Consider the following 22,954-nt stretch of genomic DNA (forward strand, 5'->3'; position numbering starts at 1 on the left):
CGAGGACCCCGCATCCGTGGGCAGGGGGCTCAGAGGGCCGGGCCGGAGGGCGAGGGGGGGGCGGGCCGGAGGGCGGGGGGGGGACCTGAGGACCCCGCGCCCGCCAAGCGTGTGCCCGCGTCGGAGGCGCAAGGGCGGCCCGGCGTCGGGTGAAGCACCGAAACCTGCGCGCCTTTGCGCCCCGCAGCTCCTAAACCTCTCCAGCCCGCACCTCCCCTCGACTCCAAAGCACCCCGGGCCCGGCCCGCCCGGGCTCGGGCTCGGGCTCGGGCTCAGCCTCCCGCCGCCCGCCGCCGCCGCGCTGAGGAGCAGCCGCACGCCGGGACTCGCGCTCTCCTGCTTTACGGCAAGGCTGCGCGCGTTTGCGACAGCGTGACGCCGGCAGGGTTTTGGCGGGAAAAGCGCTGCATTTGGATTCCTGTGGTGGCGGGCAAAGGACGGCCTGGTGAGGAGGGGCGGCCGGTAGGGTGGGAAGGGGTTGGAGAAGGGGCTCGGGGTCCCCGTTAGCGGAGAGGGGCATGGCGAGAGGCAGTTCTCAGTGCCGAGCGCAGGGGATCGGGGAGCCTGGCCCGAGGGGCGGCTTCGGCGGGCGGAGGGCGAGGGGCCGGGGGCCGGGTGGGGGGTGACGGAGGCCGCCCTCCGGGGGCTGCGGGCTGCGGGCTGCGGACCCCGAACCCCGACGCGCGGGCGCGGGCGGCTCCGGGGCCCGCCGGCCCTGCCTTCCGCTTCTGGGGGCAGTTTGGCCCCGCCCCAGGCTCCTCCCGGCCTCCGGGTCGGCGCGGGGGTGGGAATTGGAGCGGGCGCCGGGGAGGAGGGGCTGCGGCGCCGGGGGTCCCTCGCGCTGGCCTGCGCCGGCCGGCAACCCCCGCCCCGCCCGCCCCGCCCGCCCCGCTGCCCCCCGCCCGGCAGCCCCGCAGCCCCCGGCCCCCCCTCCCCCGCCCCCGCCCCGCCGCTTTTTCTCACAGGCCTGCGGGAGGCGCTCCCCGCCTCGTCCCGCGTGGGCGTGGGGATGGCGGTTCACACCACAGGACGCCGGAACCCCGGGCACTTGCTCGCGGTTTAAAGCCTTGGAGAAAATAGGGGCGGGGTGTGCGGGGGAGCCAAGCCCTGAGGGATGGCGGCGGTGGCCGAGCCTGGCCCTCACCCCCATCTTCTCTGGGTTCCTGCCTTTTGCAGCCGTGCTGCGGCCTGGAGTCATGGCAGTGCCCTTTGTGGAGGACTGGGACTTGGTGCAAACCCTGGGAGAAGGCGCCTATGGAGAGTGAGTTCGGCGCTCCCACCCTGCGCTCGCACTCGCTTCAGTTTTCTGTCTGCTCTCTTGAGTACATACTCCCTTTGTGTGCTTTAAAAACATTGCTTTCTACTTAAATTCAACTTGCCAACATGTATATAACACCCAGTGCTCATCCCATCATGGGCTCTCCTCAGTGCCCCATCCCCCCAGCCACCCCCCATTCCCCCCAGTCACCCCCATCACCCCAGTCACCCCCATCTTCCCCCAGTCACACCCCGATCCTCCCCCAGTCACACCCCCATTCCCCCAGTCACCCCGCCATCTCCCCCAGACACACCCCATCCTCACCCAGTCACACCCCCCTCCCCCATCCTCACCCAGTCGCCACTCCATCCTTCCAGTCACTCCCATCCTCCCCCAGTGAATATCTGGCCTGGACTCCTCAGTGCCTGGTACCTAATCATCCCCCATCCTCCTCCAGTCACCCCCATCCTCCCCCCCAGTGAATATCTGGCCTGGACTCCTCAGTGCCTGGTACTCAGTCATCCCCCCCATCCCCTCCAGTCACACCCCCATGCACCCCCAGGCACCACCCTATCCTCCCCCAGTCCACACCATCCTCCTTCCGTCCTGCAGCCCTTTGTTTGTTTTGCAGTTGTTGATTCTGATACAGTGGCATCTTAGAGAACAGGTGTTTGCGTTCGGGGTCTAAGAATTTTTTGGGTGCATAATCTTTTGTAAGGGTTATTTTTTTTCTCATATATATATACACACACACACACACACACACAACATTTTCTTTTCTTTTTTTTTTTCTTTTTAGATTTTATTTATTCATGAAAGACAGAGAGAGAGGCAGAGACACAGGCAAAGGGAGAAGCAGGCAGGGAGCCTGTCGTGAAACTCAATCCTGGGACTCCAGGATCACGCCCTGGGCTGAAGGCGGCGCTAAACCGCTTTGCCACCCAGGCTGCCCCAGATATTTTTCTCTACAAAGAGTTGAAAGAGACCTGTGTAGTCAATTTCTCCTCCCACATATTCCTTCCTGGGGTTTAAGCATAGGGGTTAAATGATTCTGGAGTCGGATCACCTGGTTGCAAATCTTCACTCATCACATACTAACACATTGGTTTGCGTTCTTTTTTTAAATATTTTATTTATTCATGAAAGACACACATAGAGAGAGGCAGAATCACAGGCAGAGGGAGAAGCAGGCTCCATGCAGGGAGCCCGATGTGGGACTCGATCCCCGGTCTCCAGGATCAGGCCCTGGGCTGAAGGCGGCGCTAAACCGCTGAGCCACCTAGGCTGCCCTGGTTTGCGTTCTTAGGCAAACTTCATAATCTGTGCCTCCATTTCCTCAGCTCTCAGAGGACAATAATACCCACCCCTTAGAACAGTTATCACAGACATACATAATATGAGGTTAGGAAATCTTAAGTAGTGTTATTAAAATTATTGCTTTTTAATTTTTTAAAAAGATTTTATTTATTTATTCATGAGAGGCAGAGGGAGAAGCAGACTCCCTGCAGGGAGCCAGACATGGGACTTGATCCGGGGTTTCCAGGATCACACCCTGGGCAGAAGGTAGCGCTAAACCGCTAAACCGCTGAGCCACCCGTGCTGCCTGTGTTATTAAAATTAAATGAATAGAGGGATCCCTGGGTGGGAGCAGGGATCCCTGCAGGGAACCTGCTTCTCCCTCTGCCTGTGTCTCTGCCTCTCTCTCTGTCTCTCATGAATAAATTAAAAAAAAATCTTTAAATGAATAGGGCATGTGTATATGTGATGTGGCCTGGAATTATTGTTACTCTATTTTAGTGTATTTTATCAAGTATTTATCAAATAACCTTTGGAGATGCATCATCATGACTTCCTTAGAGCATTAGCTAGCCATCATGCTTCACATTTCGGAAAAGAGTAGTATGTGTTGAGAACACGGCAGAAACCATTTTCGTATTTTCTGTTGGGTAGAGAAAGTAATGAAGGTAAAACTGTTGGACACGTCATATTTAATCTTTTAAAGTTTTCAAAGAAACAGAATTCAGGTGTGTTCCTTTTCTTTTTTAGGGTTCAACTTGCTGTGAATAGAAGAACTGAAGAAGCAGTTGCAGTCAAGATTGTAGACATGAAGCGTGCCATAGACTGTCCAGAAAATATTAAGAAAGAGATCTGTATCAATAAAATGTTAAATCATGAGAATGTAGTGAAATTCTATGGTCACAGGAGAGAAGGCAATATCCAGTATCTGTTTCTGGAGTACTGTAGTGGAGGAGAACTTTTTGACAGAATAGGTATGGAAATAAGCTTTTTAAGATAGCTGTTCTATTAAACAAGTTTCTAATTTTTTTTTTCATATTGGGTCTGCTATTTGGTCATTGCCCATTCAGAACTGCTTATGCAGCAGCGAAATTGGAGTAAGTTTTCTTGTTTTTGCAGGTTATATTAACACATTAAAACATATACGGAATCATCAAGGAAAACTTTTCCCCCAAATTGTGTATGTAATTTTGGTTAGGATTGTGGTTTTGTAAAGTTTAAGAATGATAAACTAATAGGTTGAAGTATCATGAGTGCAATGTATTATGTACCTATACAGTGATTCTTTGTAGACATTTCAGTTACATGAAATCATTACATACACTGACAGCCAAAGTAACAGCATGTTGTTATATATCTTCTTCATGTTTAAATGAAATTAACTTAAGAATTTTCTAGAATTTCTTTGCCTATATTTAGTAAATTCTGTACTTGCTACTTCATTATTTTATGTAGATTTAAAGGCTTGATATTACAAAACACCGAGAAGTACATAAAAATGTATTATGTGGATCAAAATTTATCACTTAAAAATATTATTAGAATCTCTGGTACATATCTCAGAAGAGAGTTCAGTATAAAAGAAAATAAGAGGTTAAGAGGAGATCAAAATATTAAAAAGATCACTCAAAATAGAGCATTTCTTAATAAAACTATATTTCCTGAAGGAACTTTGCAGTCATTCATGGCTTTGTAGTACGAGCGATTATATGAAGTTTCGTTTTGTTGTTAAATATTTAGTGAAATTAGTTTATATTTGCCCAGGCATACACTTTGGCAATTACATTTTTGGTGGTGGGGAAAATATTGCCATAGTGTTTAGAGGAAATTAGGGGAGAATTTGAAAGATGCTAAACAAATCATGGTTAGTGTAAGATAAGCAGAGATTTTAAGGTATGCCTTCCATTCTTGATTTGGATAATAGTTTGTTGTTTCTCTCTGTAACTTTCCTGTGATGTTAATTTATTTTTGCCACATAACAGATGGGGAAATATGAGTTATTAAGTATTGTATGAGTTAGTTATTAAGTATTGTATGAGTTAGTTAGTTAGTCAGAGTCTTTTAATTGTTACCACAAGATTTTGCTTGCCAGAGTACCATCGCAAAAATCTAACCTTAGGAGACTGTGGTTGATGCCTGATTATTGTTGTACCTGGCAAACTAACTTTCATAATTAATTCTTACAGAGCCAGACATAGGCATGCCTGAACAAGATGCTCAGAGGTTCTTTCACCAACTCATGGCAGGAGTGGTAGGTACAGTTGTCTCTTTTCCTTTTGCTTAAAATTATTATGAATGAAACAAGTACCCAAATTTGGTATTTTCCCCTCTGTTTCTCTTTTAGGTTTATCTGCATGGTATTGGGATAACTCATAGGGATATTAAGCCAGAAAATCTTCTTTTGGATGACCGGGGTAAGTTTAACATTTTGTCACTGCTGCCTAGATTATTTTAATCCATACAAGGCAGATTTGAAGTTTTCGTATTATTGAAATTTTAGGGCAGAAAATCTGAAGAGTCTAGGAAGTTTGAGAGACTCGGTATATTTAGAGTTTACAAGTCCTTCCTGATAAATATTTGTGGATGAGATAGAGAAATCTAACCTAGATGCGAGAGTAACTCACTACACGAATAGTTGTACAAATAGTCTTAACTCTTCAATGAATTAATAAAGGAAAGTTTTTGTTGGAATACTCTGGACCTTAGGCTTATTCTATTTTTTTTTTTTATTTTGTTTGTTTCAAATTTTTATTTAAATTCCAGTTAGTTGACATATAGTGTAATAATAGTTTTAATATAATTTAGTGATTCATCACTTATATATAATACCTAGTGCCCTTTTTAATACCCATAACCCTTAACCCATCCCCTGCCCTCCTCCCCTCCAGCAGCCCTCAGTTTGTTCCATATAGTTAGTCTATTTTAATGGTTCACCTCTCTCCCCACCCCCATGTTCATCTATTTCATTTCTTAAATTCCATGTATGAGTGAAATCATATATTATTTGACTTATTTTGCTTAGCATAATACTCTCTATCTCTATCCGTGTCATTGGAAATGGCAAAATTTCATTTTTTATGGCTGAGTAATATTCCAGTGTGTGTGTGTGTGTGTGTGTGTGTGTGTGTGTGTGTGTCTTTACACACACACACCACATCTTCTTTATCCATATATCAGTCAGTGGACATTTGGGGTCTTTCCATAATTTGGCTATTGTTGATAATGCTGCTATGAACAAAAGGGTGCATTTGTCCTTTCAGATCGGTATTTTTGTATCCTTTGGGTAAATACCTAGTAGTGCAATTGCTGGGTCATAGGGTAATTTTATTTTAATTAATTAATTAATTAGTTAATTGAAAATTTTTTACCTTTTTTTTTTTAATTTAAATTCTATTTGCCAGGGATCCCTGGGTGGCTCAGCGGTTTAATGCCTGCCTTTGGCCCAGGGCGTGATCCTGGGATCGAGTCCTACATCGGGCTCCCTGCGTGGAGCCTGCTTCTCCCTCTGCCTGTGTCTTTGCCTCTCTCTCTGTCTCTCATAAATAAATAAATAAAATCTTAAAAAAAAAAAAAATTCTATTTGCCAACATATAGTATAACCTAGTGCTCATTCCTTCAGGTGCCCTCCTTAGTGCCCATCACCCAGTTACCTCATTCCCTCACACACCTACCCCTCCACAGCCCTTTGTTTCCCAGAGTATTTATGTATTTATTTATTTATTTGAGAGAGAGTGTGCACATGGGGTGGCAGAGGGACAAGCCAACTTCTCGCTGAGTGTGGAGCCTAACTTGGGCTTGATCTCAACATCCTGAGATCAAGACCCAAGTGGAAATCAAGAATTGAGGTTTAGTCAACTGCACCACCAAGGTGCCCTGGGGCGGTCCTATTTTTAACTTTTTGAGGAACCTCTCCATATTGTTTTTCAGAGTGGCTGCAACCAGTTTGCATTTCCATCAATAGTGCACAAGAGGGTTCCCCTTTCTCTGGATCTTCACCAACATCTGTTATTTCTTGTGTTGTTGACAGGTGTGAGGTGTGAGGTGATATCTCATTGTAGTTTTGATTTGCAGTTCCCTGATAATGAGTGATATTGAGCATCTTTTCATGTGTTTGTTAGCCACCTGTATGTCTGCCTTGGAAAAAAGCTATCCATATCTTCTTCCTGTTTCTTAACTGGATTATTTGTTTATTGGGTGATGAGTTTGATAAGTTCTTTATAGATCTTGGATACTAACCCTTTATCAGGTATGTCATTTGCAGACATCTTCTCCTATTCTGTAGGTTGCTGTTTAGTTTTGTTGATTGTTTGCTTTGCTGTGAAGAAGCTTTTTATCTTGATGAAATCCCAGTAGTTCATTTTTGCTTTTGTTTCCCTTGCCTCCAGACACACGTCTAGTAAGAAGTTGCTACTGCTCATGTCAAAAGGGTTGCTGCCTATAATCCCCTCTAGGATTTTGATGGTTTCCTATCTCACATTTAGGTATTTTATCTACTTTATTTTTGTGTATAGTGGTCCAGTTTCATTCTCTCTCTCTTTTTTTTTTAAAGGTTTATTTGGAAGAGAGAGAGTGTGTGCAGTGGGCAGGGACAGAGGGAGAGAGATACTCAAGTATCTGAGTGCAGAGACTGACACAGGGCTTGATTTCATGATCTGAGCCAAAACCAAGAGTCAAATATTCAACTGACTGCCATCCAGAGACCCCTAGTTTCATTCTTTCGCATGTTGCCGTCCAGTTTTCCCAGCATTGTTTGTTGAAGAGACTGTTCTTTTTCCATTGGATGTTCTTTCCTATTTACTGAAGATTAGTTGATCAGATGGTTGTGAGCTTTCTATTCTGTTTCTAAGCTTTCTATTCTGTTTCATCGATCTATGTATCTGTTTTTGTGCCAGTATCATACCGTTTATATGATTACAGCTTTGTAATACAGTTTAAAGTCCGGAATTATGATGCTCTAGCTTTACTTTTCTTTTTCAGGATTGCTTTGGCTATTAGATCTTTTGTGGTTCCATAAAAATTTTAGGATTGTTTATTTTAGCTGTGTGAAAAATCCTGGTGTTATTTTGATAGGAATTGCATTAAATGTGTAGATTGCTTTGGATAATACAGACATTTTAAGAGTATTTGTTCTTCCAATCCATGAGCGTGGAATGTTTTTCCATTTCTTCATGTCCTTTTAAATTTCTTTTATAAGCATTCTATAGTTTTCAGAGTACAGATGTTTAACCACTTTGGTTAGTACTATTCCTAGGTATAGGTATCCTAGGTATCTATATCTTATGGTTTTGGGTGCAATTGATTCCTTGATTTATTTTTCTGCTGTTTCATTATTGGTGTATAGAAATCCAACAGATTTTTGTACATTGATTTTGTATCCTGTGAGTTTACTGAATTCGTGTTATTAGCTCTAGCAATTTTTTGGTGGAGTCTTTTGGGTTTTCTACATAGAGTATCATGTCACGTACAAATAATGAAACTTTGTCTTCTTCCTTGCTAATTTGGATGCCTTTTATTTCTTTTCTGATTGCTGAGGCTAAGATTTCCAGTACTATGTTAAATAACTGGTAAGAGTGGTCATCCTTATCTTGTTCCTGACTGTAGAGGGGAAGCTCTCAGTTTTTCTCCACTGAGTATAATACCAACTGTGGGTTTTAGAAATATGATTCTATGATGTTGCTCTATATGTTCCCTCTATCCCTACTTTGTTGAGTGTTTTTATCAAGAATGGATGCTGTAGGGATGCCTGGGTGGCTCAGTAGTTGAGCATTTGCTTTTGGGTCAGTTTGTGATCCCAGGGTCCTGGGATCGAGTCCTGCATTGGACTCCCCACAGGAGCCTGCTCCTCCCTTTGCCTGTGTCTCTGCCTCTCTCTCTGTGTCTCATGAATAAATAAAATCTTAAAAAAAAAAAAAAAGAATGAATTCTGTACCTTGTCAAATGCTTTTCCACAGCTATTGAGAGGATCATAAGATTCTTATCCTTTCTTTTATTAGTGTGATGTATCACGTTGATTTATTTGTGAATATTGAATCAGCCTTGTAAACGAGGAATAAATCCCACTTGATTGTCGTGAATGACTCTTAATGTATTGTTGGATTCAATTTGCTATATCTTGTTGAGAATTTTTGCATCCATGTTTGTTAGGGATATTGACCTGTAGTTCTCTTTTTTTAGTGGGTTATTTATTTATGAATGAATGAATGAATGAGGGACAGAGAGACAGAGACACAGGCAGAGGGAGAAGCAGGCTCCATGCAGGAAACCTGATGTGGACTCAATCCCAGGTCTCCAGGATCACATCCTGGGCCAAAGGCGGCTCTAAACCACTGAGCCACCCTGGCTGCCCATGGGGTCTTTGTTTTTGGAATGAAAGTAATGCCAACCTTGTAGAATGCGTTTGGAAGTTTTCCTTATACTTCTATTTTTTGGAACAGTTTGAGAATAGGTATTAACTCTGCTTTAAGTGTTTGGTAGAATTTCCCTGGGAAGCCATCTGGCCCTGGACTTTTGTTTATTGGGAGATTTTTTATTATAAATTAAATTTCTTTGCTGGTTATTGGTCTTTTCAAGTTTTCTATTTCTTCCTGTTTAGGTTTGGTAGTTTATATGTTTCTAGGAATTTATCCATTTCTTCAGACTTCCCAATTTGTTGGCATATAACTTTTCATACTACTCTCATAATTTTTTATATTTCTGTGATGTTGGTTGGAATCTCTCCTCTCTTATTCTCATTCTTTATTTGGGTCCTTTCTCTTTTCTTTCTGATAAGTCCAGCTGGGGGTTTATTAATTTTATTCTTTTGAGGAATTAGCTCCTGGTTTTATTATTCTGCTGGGCATTTTCTGTTTCATTTATTTCTGGTCTTTTTAATTTCTTCTTCTGTATCTTTCTTCTCTGGCTTTAGGCTTCATTTGTTGTTCTTTTTGTAGCTCCTTTAGGTGTAAGGTTAGATTAAGATTTTTCTTGCTTCTTGAGGTGGGCCTGTATTGCTATATACTTCCCTCTTATGACTGCTTTTTTGGCATCCCAAAGGCTTTTTCGTGATTTCATTGTTTCCATGTGTTTTTTATTCCTTAACCTCCTGGTTGGCTCATTTATTCTTTGGATAGGCTGTTTTTAAATCTCCAGTATTTGTGGTCTTTCCAAATTTTTTCTGTGGTTGACTTCAAGTTTCATAATGTGTGGTCAGAAAATATACATGGTATAATCTCAATCTTTGTATACTTGTTGAGGCCTAATTTGTGACCCAGTATGTGGTCTGTTCTGGAGAATGTCCCATATGCCCTTGAAAGGAATGTGTATTCTGCTGCTTTAGGATGAAATGTTCAGAATATATCTGTTAAGTCCATCTGGTCTAGTGTGTCATTCAGAGCCATTGTTTCCTTGTTGATTTTCTTTTCTTTATTTTTTTTTAAGATTTTATTTATTTATTCATTAAAGATACAGAAAGAGAGAGAGGCAGAGACACAGGCAGAGGGAGAAGCAAGCTCTCCGAAAGGAGCCTGATGTGGGACTTGATTGCAGACCCCGGGATCACACCCTGAGCCGAAGGCAGATGCTCAACTGCTTAGCCACCCAGGCGTCCCTCCTTGTTGATTTTCTGCTTAGATGATCTGTCCATTGTTGTAAGTGGGGTGTTAGAGTCCCTTACTATTATTTTATAATTCTCAATGAGTTCCTTTATGTTTGTTACTGTTTTATATATTTGAGTGCTCTCAAATTGAGGGCATGAATATTTACAGTTTTTAGGTCTTCTTGTTGGATAGACCCCTTTATTATGATATAATGCACTTCATCTCTTGTTACAGTCTTTGGTTTAAAATCTCATTTGTCTCAGGGCACGTGTGTGGCTCAGTTGGTTCAGTATTCAACTCTTTTTTTTTTTTTTTTTTTTTTTATTTATTCATTCATGAGAGACACACAGAGAGAGGCAGAGACACAGGACACAGGCAGAGGGAGAAGCAGGCTCCCTGGGGGGGAGCCTGATGTGGGACTTGATCCCAGGACTCCAGGATCACAACCTGAGCTGAAGGCAGATGCTCAACCACTGAGCCACCCCGGCATCCCATGTAATTTTATCTTTTCTATCACTTATTTGTTCCTCTGATTCTTCCATCCTTGTGGTCCTTACATCCAGTTGATTTCAAATCTCAGTTCCTGCATTTTTTATTTTGGTCTGACTAGTTTTTAGATCTTTTATCTCTGAGGTAAGGGATTCTCCTGTGTCTTCTGTGTTTTTCTCAAGCCCAGCTAGTATTCTTATTGTTGCTTTAGGTTCTGGATCAGACATATTACTTATGTTTCATATTATCTGTTTCAGTTAGATCCCTGTTATGACCTTTTCTTATTCTTTCTTTGGGATGAATTCCTCCATCTTGGGATTTTGTCTAGATCTCTGTTTTCTTCTCTGTGTTAGGAAAGCCTATTATGTTTCCTACTTCTGAGAGTAATGGCTTTATAAAGAAGAGGTCCTATATTATCTAGGGCTCGGCGCTTCAGGAAGTGTCTCTGAGGTATGTCGTGTGCTGTCTGGCTATATTTTGGCTGCTCTTTTCCTCAGATCGGTCCCCTGCAGAGTTTCTCCTTGCCTGCAATGGGGAGTGTTTGGACCTTGGCCAGAGTGTGGTGAGTTTTAACTAAGTGTACTCTGTTTGCTTGGTAAAAGAGACCTGATGCTGTTTCCACTTATGCTGAAGCTCTGCGGAACTCTCCAGTCAGTAGACTTGGTGCATGGAGGGGATTTGTGCTGGTCTTCTGAGAGAGGGACCCACTGTGCTGGTTCTTAGGCGTACTTGCCTGAGACAGGCAGCACCTGTAGAGTGCAGGGTGGGTGAGACTTGGTGTAAGCGATTTCGGCCATAAGTGTCGGTGCTGTGTTGCTTACTGAAGTTAGTTTATGCTGAGGTGCAGGGTAGAGTAATGGCACCAGCCCCCTTTCTTGTCCCTGGAGAGGGAAGTTCATACCCACCACTGTCCAGGAAGCCCTCCCAGAAGAGCAGGTGTCCCAGGCATCCCTCAGATCTGCTTCCTTCACCCTGTCTGTGCCCAGGCTGTCTGCCCACTGGTGTTGTAGTGCACCTGTGTTCTACCCCAAGCAGGCTGGCTGAGTTTTAAAACTCCAAACTTTAGGGACCTGGTATGGCACAGACCCGTGCTTGTCCTCTGTAGGAGGGTCTTGCCTTGTTAGGACTGATGCAGGTTTGTCCCAGAGCGGCAGTCACACCAAAGCACAGGGCATGGAGTTTGGAATAAAGTGCAGCAAAGCGCTAGTGTCCAGGTTAGCTGCCCTCAGCAAGTATCTCTGCACCTGTACTGAGGGGTGGAGTAGGGAAACGGTGCCCTCTGGCTCTTTTGTCCCTGGAGAGGCAGTGCCACCTCTCCCAGGTGTACGCCAAGAAGGGGGCACCGTCTCTCTCAGTGTGTCCCGGGGATCCTCAGATTGCACCATCTGCTCCCAGGCTCTCTGCCCTCCGTCTCCCTGGGAGCACTGAGTGCCCTCAGGGCTCCACACAAGCCGTGCCACAGACCTCTAAAACTCTAGTCTTTTAGCCCTGCTGGTTGTAAAAACTCAGGGAAATCAGCCTCTTGTTTTTCCCAGTCACTGGTTTTGGGAAGTGTTTTCCTTGTGTGATGTCCCGTGTACTCTTCTCTCTCTTTCTCTCCCACCTCTCTTTCTCTCTCTCTCTCTCTTTTTAAAAACATTTTATTTATTAAATGAGAGACAGAGAGGCAGAGACATAAGGCAGAGGGAGAAGCAGGCTCCCTGCAAGGAGCCTGATGTTGGACTCGATCCCAGGACCCTGGGATCACGCCCTGAGCCAAAGACAGACACTCAACTGCTGAGCCACCCAGGCATCCCCCCACCTCTCTCTTTGAGCAGGGCTCCCTCCCCTCTGCAGCACCCATGATCTTTTTCTCCCCGAAATCACATCTCCGTACCTCCTACCCTTCACAGTGTGGCCTCTTCTTTCCTTCTAGTTGTGCAGTTTGTTCTTCAGTCTTCAGATCAATTTCTTGGGTGTTCAGAATGATTTGATATTTATCTACCTGTGTTCATGGGATGAAGCAAGCCTAGGGTCCCCTTCCTACTCTGCCATCTTAGCTCCACTCTGTTTGTTCTTTTTTTTTTTTTTTAATTTTTTTATTTATTTATGATAGTCACACACAGAGAGAGAGAGAGAGGCAGAGACATAGGTAGAGAGAGAGGCAGGCTCCATGCACCGGGAGCCCGATGTGGGATTCGATCCTAGGTCTCCAGGATCGCGCCCTGGGCCAAAGGCAGGCGCCAAACCGCTGCGCCACACAGGGATCCTGTTTGTTCTTTTTAATCTGTGACTTCGATGGAGATGCAAAGAGTTTAGTTTTACTTCATGCATGTTATAAAAACTGGGATGGACAGATAGTGAAAGTGTTAGCTTATTGAGTCAGGATTGAAAAAGATGACAGGGGGCGCTTGTATGGCTCATTTGGTTGAGCATCCCACTCTTGGTTTTGACTCGGGTCATGATCTCGGAGTCATGGGGTCAAGCCCCAAGAGGGGCTCCATGCTCAGGGGTGAGCCTGCTTGAGGTTCTCTTCCTCTCCCTTTCTCCTTCTTGCTCTCTCTTTAAAATAAATAAGTCTTTTTTTTTTTTTTAATTATTTATTCATGAGAGAGGCAGAGACAGGCAGAGGGAGAAGCAGGCTCTCTCTGGGGAGCCCGTTGTGGGGTTCGATCCCTGGACCTCAGGATCATGCTCCGAGCTGAAGGCAGATGCTCAACCACTGAGGCACCCAGATGTTCCAAGATAACCTCTTATTAAGCTATTTACCTAGCTATCTAAGATCCTCTTTCAGTTATTTAGCCTTCTGCAAGTTGCTTTATAAAGGCAAATAGCAAAATTTTAGATATTCAGAAAATTTGGTATTGGGAAAAAGGAACTGAATAGTTGATTGATGAGTCCCAAGAAATGAGAGCAAGGCTGGAGAATCCTTTAGCTTCTGTTTTTCATTCTATTTTGATTAGTTTTTGAATGCTAATAGTCTTGATGGTAGTACAGTCATTCATCCCCTTCCTCATCTATAAATTAAGTCCTTATTTGAGGAAATGTAGGTTTCAAGCTACATAAAACCCTCTGGGGAAAAAGGATTGTTTGTGTCTAACGATGAGAGGCAGTATGGAATAGTGTTAAAAGCTTGGAATTTCTAGGCCACCTCATAGTAAGTGTATAGCCTTGTGTCAGTTGGCCATTACATATTTTCTCTCTGCCTTACTGTCCTTCTTTATAAATGGTGATAGTAAGAGAATCTATTTGGGTTGTGAGAATAAAGGAGCCGTATATATCTTCACCCATACATGTATCAACATAAGTTAGATCAAAGGATATATGCTTTTTTTCTTAAAGATTTTATTTATTTATTCATGAGGACACACACACACACACACACACACACACACACAGAGAGAGAGAGAGGCAGAGGCAGAGACACAGGCAGAGGGAGAAGCAGGCTCCATGCAGGGAGCCTGATGTGGGACTCAATCCCAGTTCTCCAGGATCACGTCCTGGGCTGAAGGCAGCACTAAACTGTTGAGCGGCCCGGGCTGCTTTTTAAATGTGCATGTAGACTTTATTTTACATTGTATTTATATCTTATAAAAACCTTTACAGTTACTTAAAACTTAAAAAATATTTAGGCATGGGCGCCTGGCTGTTGGTAGAGCATGCTATTCTTGATCTTGAAGTTGTGAATTTGAGCTCCATGTTGAGTGTAGAGCTTAAAAAAAAGTTCAGGGACATAAAAATTTGTATAAAACATAATATGTAATGTAATTAAAAAACAATAACTACCAGTGTACCGACCTGGCTTAAAAAAATAAAACAATGGGCAGCCCTGGTGGCTTAGGGGTTTCGCTCCACCTTCAGCCCAGTGTGTGATCCTGGAGACCCAGGTTCGAATTCTACATCAGGCTCCCAGCATGGAGCCTGCTTCTCTCTGTCTCTCTCTCTATCTCTAATAAATAAATAAAAAATATTAAAATAAATAAATAAAACATTATGCATATGTACACTGCTCAAAGTGGTGGTGTTTATAATAGCAAAAAACTGGAAACAACCTAAATGTCTACTGGCAGTAGAATAGATAAATTATGAAATGCGTCATTTATAGGTACAAAGTAATGGCATGGATATATTTCATGGAAGTGGTCGCACAAGTATATTCTATTTATATGAAGTTCAAAAATATATAAAATCGAATATTATTTAGAGATACAAATCTGGGGAAATCACAAAGAAGCATATTAAAGATTTTATTTATTTATTCATGAGAGACACAGAGAGAGAGAGAGAGAAAGAGACAGAAACATAGAGAGAAGCAGGCTCCATGCAGGGAGCCTGATGTGGGACTCGATCCCAGGTCTCCAGGATCACGTCCTAGGCCCAAGGCAGGCGCTCAACCACTGAGCCACCCAGGCATCCCTGAGCCACCCAGGCATCCCACAAAGAAGCATATTAAAATAAAAATCAGAATGGTGGTCACTTCTGAGAAAGTAGGGAAGGGAATATATTGATGGAAATAATTACAGGGGATTTATTAATTAATTTATGAAAGATTTTGTTTATTCATGAGAGAGACAGAGAGAGAGGCAGAGAGAGAAGCAGACTCCATGCAGGGAGCCTGATGTGGGACTTGATCTAGGATCATTCCCTGGGCTGAAGGCAGGTGCTCAACCGCTGAGCCACACAGGTGTCCCTAATTACAGGGGATTTTTTTTTTCCAGGGGATTTAAAAGGAAATAGAATGTTCTTTTGTTGTTAGAATGTTCTTAAATTGAGTATTAGGTAAATGGATGTTTGTTATATTTCTCATATCCTGCATAGTGTATAAATATTCTTTTGTTCTTATCTAATACTTAACAATAATCTCTTAAATTTTTTTAAAGATTTATTTATTTATTTATGATAGACACAGAGAGAGAGAGAGGCAGAGACACAGGCAGAGGGAGAAGCAGGCTCCATGCACCGGGAGCCCGAGGTGGGATTCGATCCCGGGTCTCCAGGATCGCGCCCTGGGCCAAAGGCAGGCGCCAAACCGCTGAGCCACCCAGAGATCCCCCAATAATCTTTTTAAAAAAGAAAACGTTACAAATATAGTCCAAGTCCAGTGTATTCTTTCACAAATGTATTCTCTTTATTTCAGAGATAACCACATACCTCAATTTAGAATTTATTATCTGCAGTTCTCTAACCCTAGTATTATGTTGCAGACATAAGGAAACAGCAAGATTCAAGGAATGTTACAGTTACATTAGCATTTTCAGTGGTAACTTGGCACTCTTAATCTCAGTGGTTTGTCAAGATTGTGTTATGGAGGGGCACCTGGGTGGCTCAGTGTTTGAGCGTCTGCCTTTGGCTCGGGGCATGATCTTGGGGTCCTTGCAGGGAGCCTGCTTCTTCCTCTTCCTTTGTCTCTACCTCTCTTTCTCGGTTTCTCATGAACAAATAAATAAAATCTTAAAATAATTGTGTCATGTTATATATGATTTATATTATAAATTTAAGTATATTAAATTTATATATAAATTTATTTATATATTAAATATGCAATACCAATGTATTTAATATTAAATATAGTATTTGCATTTATATTATATTAAAAGGATAATTGCATAGCTACCTCCCAATTCAAATGCAGGCAAACATCATCAGTGGCTTACATACTATATTCTGTGGATATACTTGATTTTCAGAGAATCAATCCCTTATTTTAGGATATTTAAGTTGTTTCTAGATTTAAAAAGATAGAAAGCAATGTCTATTCTCTAAATTTGTGCACAGGCCCAATATAAAAATTGGGTCATGTTCTAATGGATATTTGCTATGACATTCGTCCTTTTTTTTTTTTTTTTTCCACTTAGACCCTATTCCATGTCAGTGCTATAGATACATCCTTTTTTTTTTCTTTTTTAAAGATTTTATTTATTCCAGAGAGAGAGAGAGGAGGGGAAGGGGAGCAGAGGAGAGGGACAAATAGAGTCTGCACTGAGTGCAGACCTGGACATGGAGCTTGATTCTAGGACCTGGAGCTCATGACCTGAGAGGAAACCAAGACTTGGATACTCAGTTGGCTGAACCACTTAAGCACCCTTTTTTAAAAACTACTTACCAACATAGTTTTCATTGTATATATGTATAATAAAATTTTATCATTTCTTTATTGATGGATATTTAAGCTATTTACAGATAATATTGCTAGGAATATCCTTATGCTTATGAATTTGAGGGAGTATTTCGGTATTTGTGGTCCTGGAAATGGGACTTGCTAGTTCAAAGAGTGAATATTTCAAATTTCCAGATTGCCAGGTTGCCCTCTAAAAAGGTTGTGCCATTTGACCTTTGGTAATGGGGGGGAGGGGTGTCTTCCCTCCTGCCTAAGATTAGGCAAGATCTTGTAATGCTCTGTATTTTCATAACTTTCACAGCAGTTGTCTGTTGTTAATTTTCAGAAATATACCCGCATTGGCTAGCACAGTGTCACTCAGTTATGGCAGATATTTAGTAAGGACAGGATAAATTGAAAGTTCTGCCTGTAGTTTGCATGTGTTAAAAGTGGGAAGTTAGAGTAAATTTGCTCTTCTGGTTTATTTTTTTGCACAGTTTCTCTTTTCTAAACTTGACCACTTTGACAAGAAGTTCTAGTGTTTTGTGGATCTTTAGGTTTTGTATGTCTTTACATAATTTTCTTCTGCCAGCTGGTTTTGTTTGCTGCTGAGAAAGTTGAACTTGTCACGTTATTGGTGTCTCCTTCCTGCCCTCTGTTGTTTTTTTTTAAATTTATTTATTTTTTATTATTATTATTATTTTATTTATGATAGTCACACAGAGAGAGAGAGAGAGAGGCAGAGACATAGGCAGAGAGAGAAGCAGGCTCCATGCACCGGGAGCCTGACATGGGATTCGATCCCGGGTCTCCAGGATCGCGCCCTGGGCCAAAGGCAGGTGCTAAACCGCTGCGCCACCCAGGGATCCCTCCTTCCTGCCCTCTGTACAAGTTGTTGAAGGCCCTGGCTCTGCTTTCAACCTAAGATAGTGTTCATTCTCCAGAAGGGCAATCCCCTTTGACTCCAGTGTCTTTCTTTAACCTGGTCCACTGTTTTGTGTATTTGATGATTTTTCTTTTAATAGAAGCGATGAGGCGGCCTTTTTCTAGTTTTAGCTATGTGATATCTTTTATTTCTTCTTTTTTTAAAATTTCTTTTTTGGGGCACGTGGGTGGCTCAGTTGGTTAATCGTCTGCCTTCAGCTCAGGTCATGGTCCTGGGATTGAGCCCTGCCGCAGGCTGTATGCTCAGGGCTAGCCTGCTTCTCCCTTTCTTCCCTCTGCTGCTCCTGTTGCTTGTGTTCTCTTTCAAATAAGTAAAATCGTTTAAAAAAAAAAACCACTTTTTTGTCCTTTTAAGGTAGAAAAGTTGTACACGTTTTAAGTAACACCAGTGATTTTCCAATAAAACTTAATTCCTTTAAGTATATATATTTATAAAACATTTTATTCCAGTGCCATTCATTTTTACTTTTGTTTAGATAACCTCAAAATCTCTGACTTTGGCTTGGCAACAGTGTTTCGGCATAATAATCGTGAACGTTTATTGAACAAGATGTGTGGTACTTTACCTTATGTTGCTCCAGAACTTCTAAAGAGAAAAGAATTTCATGCAGAACCAGTTGATGTTTGGTCCTGTGGAATAGTACTTACAGCAATGTTGGCTGGAGGTAAGAGCTATTTAATCATGGTGAAACTCTTGTCCTATGGAAAGCCAGATTTATTATACCAAAATAAATGAAACAAACCAAGAGAATCCATATTTATATATATTTTAATAGTGACTTTATTTATAACTAATTTGGAACTTGGAATCCCAAAGCTTTTTAAAAATGAGGTATGTATACCTTTTAAATGAAATATCACAATAGCAATCTTTTAAGATTCGTGTGAATAAGTTTGGAAACAGGGTGGGTGGAAGTGGTTCATCCGTTTTTGAAATACCTCTAAAATTTCTGTGAGTTGGTATTCTTAGTTTGAAAAACATATTGAATTAATTTGGAGAAAACTTTTAATGGATTTGTATCATTGACTAGTATTTGCATCATTGACTATTTTTCTTTAAAATCTTTACTATATAATGTGAATACTCAGAAAACCATGACTTGTTTCTTTTTTAGAATTACCATGGGACCAGCCCAGTGACAGTTGTCAAGAATATTCTGATTGGAAAGAAAAAAAAACATACCTTAACCCTTGGAAAAAAATTGATTCAGCTCCTCTTGGTAACTGGGTTATATTGATTGAAACTACTGATTTCTTATATAATGAAACCTAGTGATGTTTGAATTTTTTCATTTTATATACATATTTTTTTTTTAAAGATTTTTATTTATTTATTTATGAGAGACACAGAGAGAGGCAGAGACATAGGTAGAGGGAGAAGCTGGCTCCCTGCGGGGGGAGCCCAAATCAGGACTTGATCCTGGGACTCCAGGATCATGCCCTGAGGCAAGGGCAGACACAACTCTGAGCCACCCAGGCTTCCCTCTTTTTTTTTTTTTTTTAAGATTTTATTTATTTATTCATGAGAGACACACAGAGAGAGAGAGGCAGAGACACAGGCAGGGGGAGAAGCAGGCCCCATTCAGGGAGCCCGATGTGAGAATTGATCCCCGGGACTCCAGGACCATGCTCCGGGCCAAAGGCAGGTGCCAAACTGTTGAGTCTCTCAGGGATCCCCATGGCTTCCCTTTTACTTTTCTTTTTTTTGTTGTTGTTGTTGTTGTTTTTTAGAGTTTCCCTCTTTTTAACTTTTAAATAATCACATAAGTAATCCATAATCCTTGCAGATAGATTGGAAAATAATAATTTAAAAAAAAACTGTATAATCCCAGCACTCAGAAATAGCTTCTTTTAATATTTTGACATGCAGTTCTATACTTTATTGTAAAAATGTTGGGACACCTGGGTGGCTCAGAGGTTAAGCATCTTCAAGTCACAGCGTCGGGCTCCCTGCATGGAGCCTGCTTCTCTCTCTACCTGTGTCTCTGCCCCTCTCTCTCTGTGTCTCTCATGAATAAATAAAATCTTTAAAAAAATAACAAAAAAAATGTTTTACAAATATTTGTTACATATGTATATTATTTATAAGTATTTGTGTTTTTATAGAAAATGAGATCACACTACATACGCTATTTTATAACCTGTTTTTTTGTCTTAATGCTGTTGACATGGACATTCTTCCATGACTATAACTATAGGTCTACATCATTGTTTTTAAAGGCTGTAAAACATCATTGTTTTAAAGGATGGAATTATGCTGTGTGGGTATATTTTACCTTATTCATCCAATTCATTTTCTTTGGAGATTTATATATTTTAAAAATTTTCACTTATGAAGGCAATATGATGATCATTCACATAATGCACATACACTTAATTAAAAAATAAATTCACAGGATGCCTGGGTGGCTCAGCAGTTAAGTGTCTGCCTTAGGCTCAGGTCGTGACCCTGCGGTCCCGGGATCGAGTCCCACATCGGGCTCCCTGCATGGAGCCTGCTTCTCCCTCTGCATATGTCTCTGCCTCTTTCTCTCTGTATCTCACATGAATAAATAAAATCTTTAAAAATATAAATAAATCAGCAGAAAAAAAATAAAGTCCTTTAAAAAACAAAACAAGGGATCCCTGGGTGGCTCAGTGGTTTAGTGCCTGCCTTTGGCCGAGGGCGTAATCCTGGAGACCTGGGATCGAGTCCCACGTTGGGCTCCCTCCATGGAGCCTGCTTCTCCCTCTGCCTGTGTCTCTGCCTCTCTCTCTCTCTGTGTCTCTCATGAATAAATAAATAAAATCTTAAAACTAAACAAATCCAGAAGTGTCAGGGATATATGCAGTTTTTAATTATTACGGTTTACCTGGCCAAATTGCTTTTCTTTTTTTAATTTTTTTTAATTTTAATTTTTTGTTTTTCTTTAAGATTTTATTTATTTATTCATGAGAGACACAGAGAGAAAGAGAGAGAGGCAGAGACACAGGCAGAGGGAGAAGCAGGCCCCATGCAGGGAGCCTGATGTGGGATTCGATCCCGGGACTCCAGGATCATGTCCTGGGCCAAAGGCAGGTGCTAAACCACTGAGCCACCCAGGGATCCCTGCCAAATTGCTTTTTAGAGAGTTTGTATCATTTCTTCACAATTTCATTAGTTTATATTAAAAAAAAATTTTTTTAAGATATATTTATTTTAGACCAGAGAGCGTATGCAGTGCACACATGCAGTGGGGAGGGATAGAGAGTGTCTTAGCCAGACATTAAGCATGGAGCCCAACATGGGGCTCCATCTCAGGACTCTGAGATCACAACTTGAGCAGAAACGAAGTTGATTGCTTAACTGGCTAAGCCACCCAGGCACCCCTATATTCACTGTTTCTTATTTTAAATTTAATACCAGTGAGGTTGTATATCCATTGTTAGCTTTTTGTCCATTTTTGTGAATGATCTGTTTTGCTCACTTGTGGCAGGGAGGTTTTCTTACTATTTTGTATGGGGTTGTTTTTTTTTTAAACATTAATGTCATTAGAGCTTTGCATTAGTTACAAGTGTTTTTCACAATTTGCCATGCATTTTTATTTTGTTTACGCTATTTTCACATGCAGAAGTTTATATTTTTATTCAAATCTATTATTTTGTCCTTTGCAATTTTCTGACTATATTGTTATGTTTGGAAAGATATTTCCTAGACCTAACTTAAAAAAAAAAATTCCCTGTGTTTTTATGGCTTCAGTTTCTCGTATAAATCTTTGTCCCATTAGCAAATAATTTTGGGGGCAGCCCAGGTGGCTCAGCAGTTTAGAGCCGCCTTCAGCCTGGCGTGATCCTGGAGACCCAGGATCGAGTCCCATGTCAGGCTCCATGCATGGAGCCTGCTTCTCCCTCTGCCTGTGTCTTTGCCTCTCTCTGTGTGTGTCTCTCATGAATAAATAAAATCTTTAAAAATAATAATAATAATTTTGGGGAGCCTATGGGTGGTTCAATCAGTTAAACATCTGCCTTAAGCTCAAGTCATAATCTCAGGGTCCTGGGATCAAGCCCTGCATCAGGCTCCCTGCTCAGTGGGGAATCTCCTTCTCCCCCTACCCTTGCACTGTCCCTCTGTGCTTTCTCTCTCTCTCTCTCTCTCAAATAAAATCTTTAAAAAATTTTTTTTTGGCTTTTGAAGATATATGAATTCTTCATCGAGATAGTTAAGATACTTTAGGATGATAGCTGCGTACATGATTATCTCTTAAAAAGTTATTGGAAAGTAAATTTTCTTTATAAAACTGTGTGCGTGAGGACATAACATGATATATTGGAACGAGTTTGGTATTGAAAATGGATGAGGGTTTTTGTATCTTTTTGTTAATGTGTGTCACACGCGAAGAAACATTTCCACCTGGCTCCTGCTCTGCTTACTTGCAGACAACTGAGAATCAGATCTACGAACTGGTATTCTAAGATATAGACAGTAGCAAAGAGCAATTACATGAAATTAAAGCAATAATATAGTAGCTTATTTTTTCTCTTGCCCAGAAGTATTTGGATATAAAGAGACTAAAAGAGAATATGTTCCACAGCACAAGTTTCTAATCTGCATGACTATTTTGTAAATGTTGCATTCTAATCTCATGACTATTTTGTAAATATCGTATTAATATTTTTATTTCAGCTTTGCTGCATAAAATCCTAGTTGAGAATCCATCAGTAAGGATTACCATCCCAGACATCAAAAAAGATAGATGGTACAACAAACCACTCAAGAAAGGTAATATCCTGAAAATACAAGTATTTTTTCTGTGAAAGAAAAGGCAATTGAGTCAGTATCACGAGTCAACAGCACAAGATAGCTGTTATCTCTGTCCTCGGGTTGGTTATAATGTCTAGTAGGGAAAAGAGAAATACAAAATAATTTTACGGTTTTTAATAAAATGGAAAGTCAGAGTACTATAGCTAAGCGTATGACCAAGTCTTAAATGACAGAGAAACCTTGTCTTCCTGGGGAAATCACATTAAATTTAAGGTCTGAAGATTAAAGGGGAGCTAGCCAGATGAGTACTAGCAAGATGAGTGACAGTTTCTTTGGAACAGAGGAAGCAGCATTCTGGAGAGTCTTGGAATTTGGAAGGTGGTACATTTGAGGAACTTGAAAGAAGGCCAGTATGGCATGGACCATGTCTGTCTTGTTCATCACGGTGTCACCAGTGGTTAGCATGGTGTGTGGTACATTGTAGGCTCTCAGTAAATGTTTGTTGAGTAAATGAGTGAATAAAGAATAGGAAGAGGGAGACAGGTTTGAGATGAAGGTAGAGAGGTAGATAGTGACCAAATTGTAGAGGGGGACCT

General features: G+C 41.5%; 1 protein-coding gene across 2 annotated transcripts in view; it reads left to right on the forward strand.

The window, feature by feature from the left end:
* The first annotated feature begins 339 nt into the window (after nucleotides 1-339).
* CHEK1 (checkpoint kinase 1) overlaps nucleotides 340-22,954 on the forward strand; it is a 31,845-nt gene continuing 9,230 nt past the window's right edge. The window contains exons 1-8 of one of the 2 annotated variants that reach the window (XM_077894071.1): nucleotides 341-445; nucleotides 1,177-1,261; nucleotides 3,305-3,528; nucleotides 4,741-4,805; nucleotides 4,899-4,968; nucleotides 18,115-18,303; nucleotides 18,754-18,858; nucleotides 22,281-22,376. In XM_077894071.1, coding sequence (XP_077750197.1) covers nucleotides 1,197-1,261; nucleotides 3,305-3,528; nucleotides 4,741-4,805; nucleotides 4,899-4,968; nucleotides 18,115-18,303; nucleotides 18,754-18,858; nucleotides 22,281-22,376 — 814 coding nt within the window. In that variant the 5' untranslated portion in view covers nucleotides 341-445; nucleotides 1,177-1,196. Of the gene's footprint in view, nucleotides 446-1,176; nucleotides 1,262-3,304; nucleotides 3,529-4,740; nucleotides 4,806-4,898; nucleotides 4,969-18,114; nucleotides 18,304-18,753; nucleotides 18,859-22,280; nucleotides 22,377-22,954 lie in introns of both variants that reach the window. The other variant, XM_077894072.1, reaches the window with a different exon arrangement.

The sequence above is a fragment of the Canis aureus genome, chromosome 3, assembly GCF_053574225.1.
Source record: "Canis aureus isolate CA01 chromosome 3, VMU_Caureus_v.1.0, whole genome shotgun sequence".
In the NCBI taxonomy this organism is placed as follows: Eukaryota; Metazoa; Chordata; class Mammalia; order Carnivora; family Canidae; genus Canis; species Canis aureus.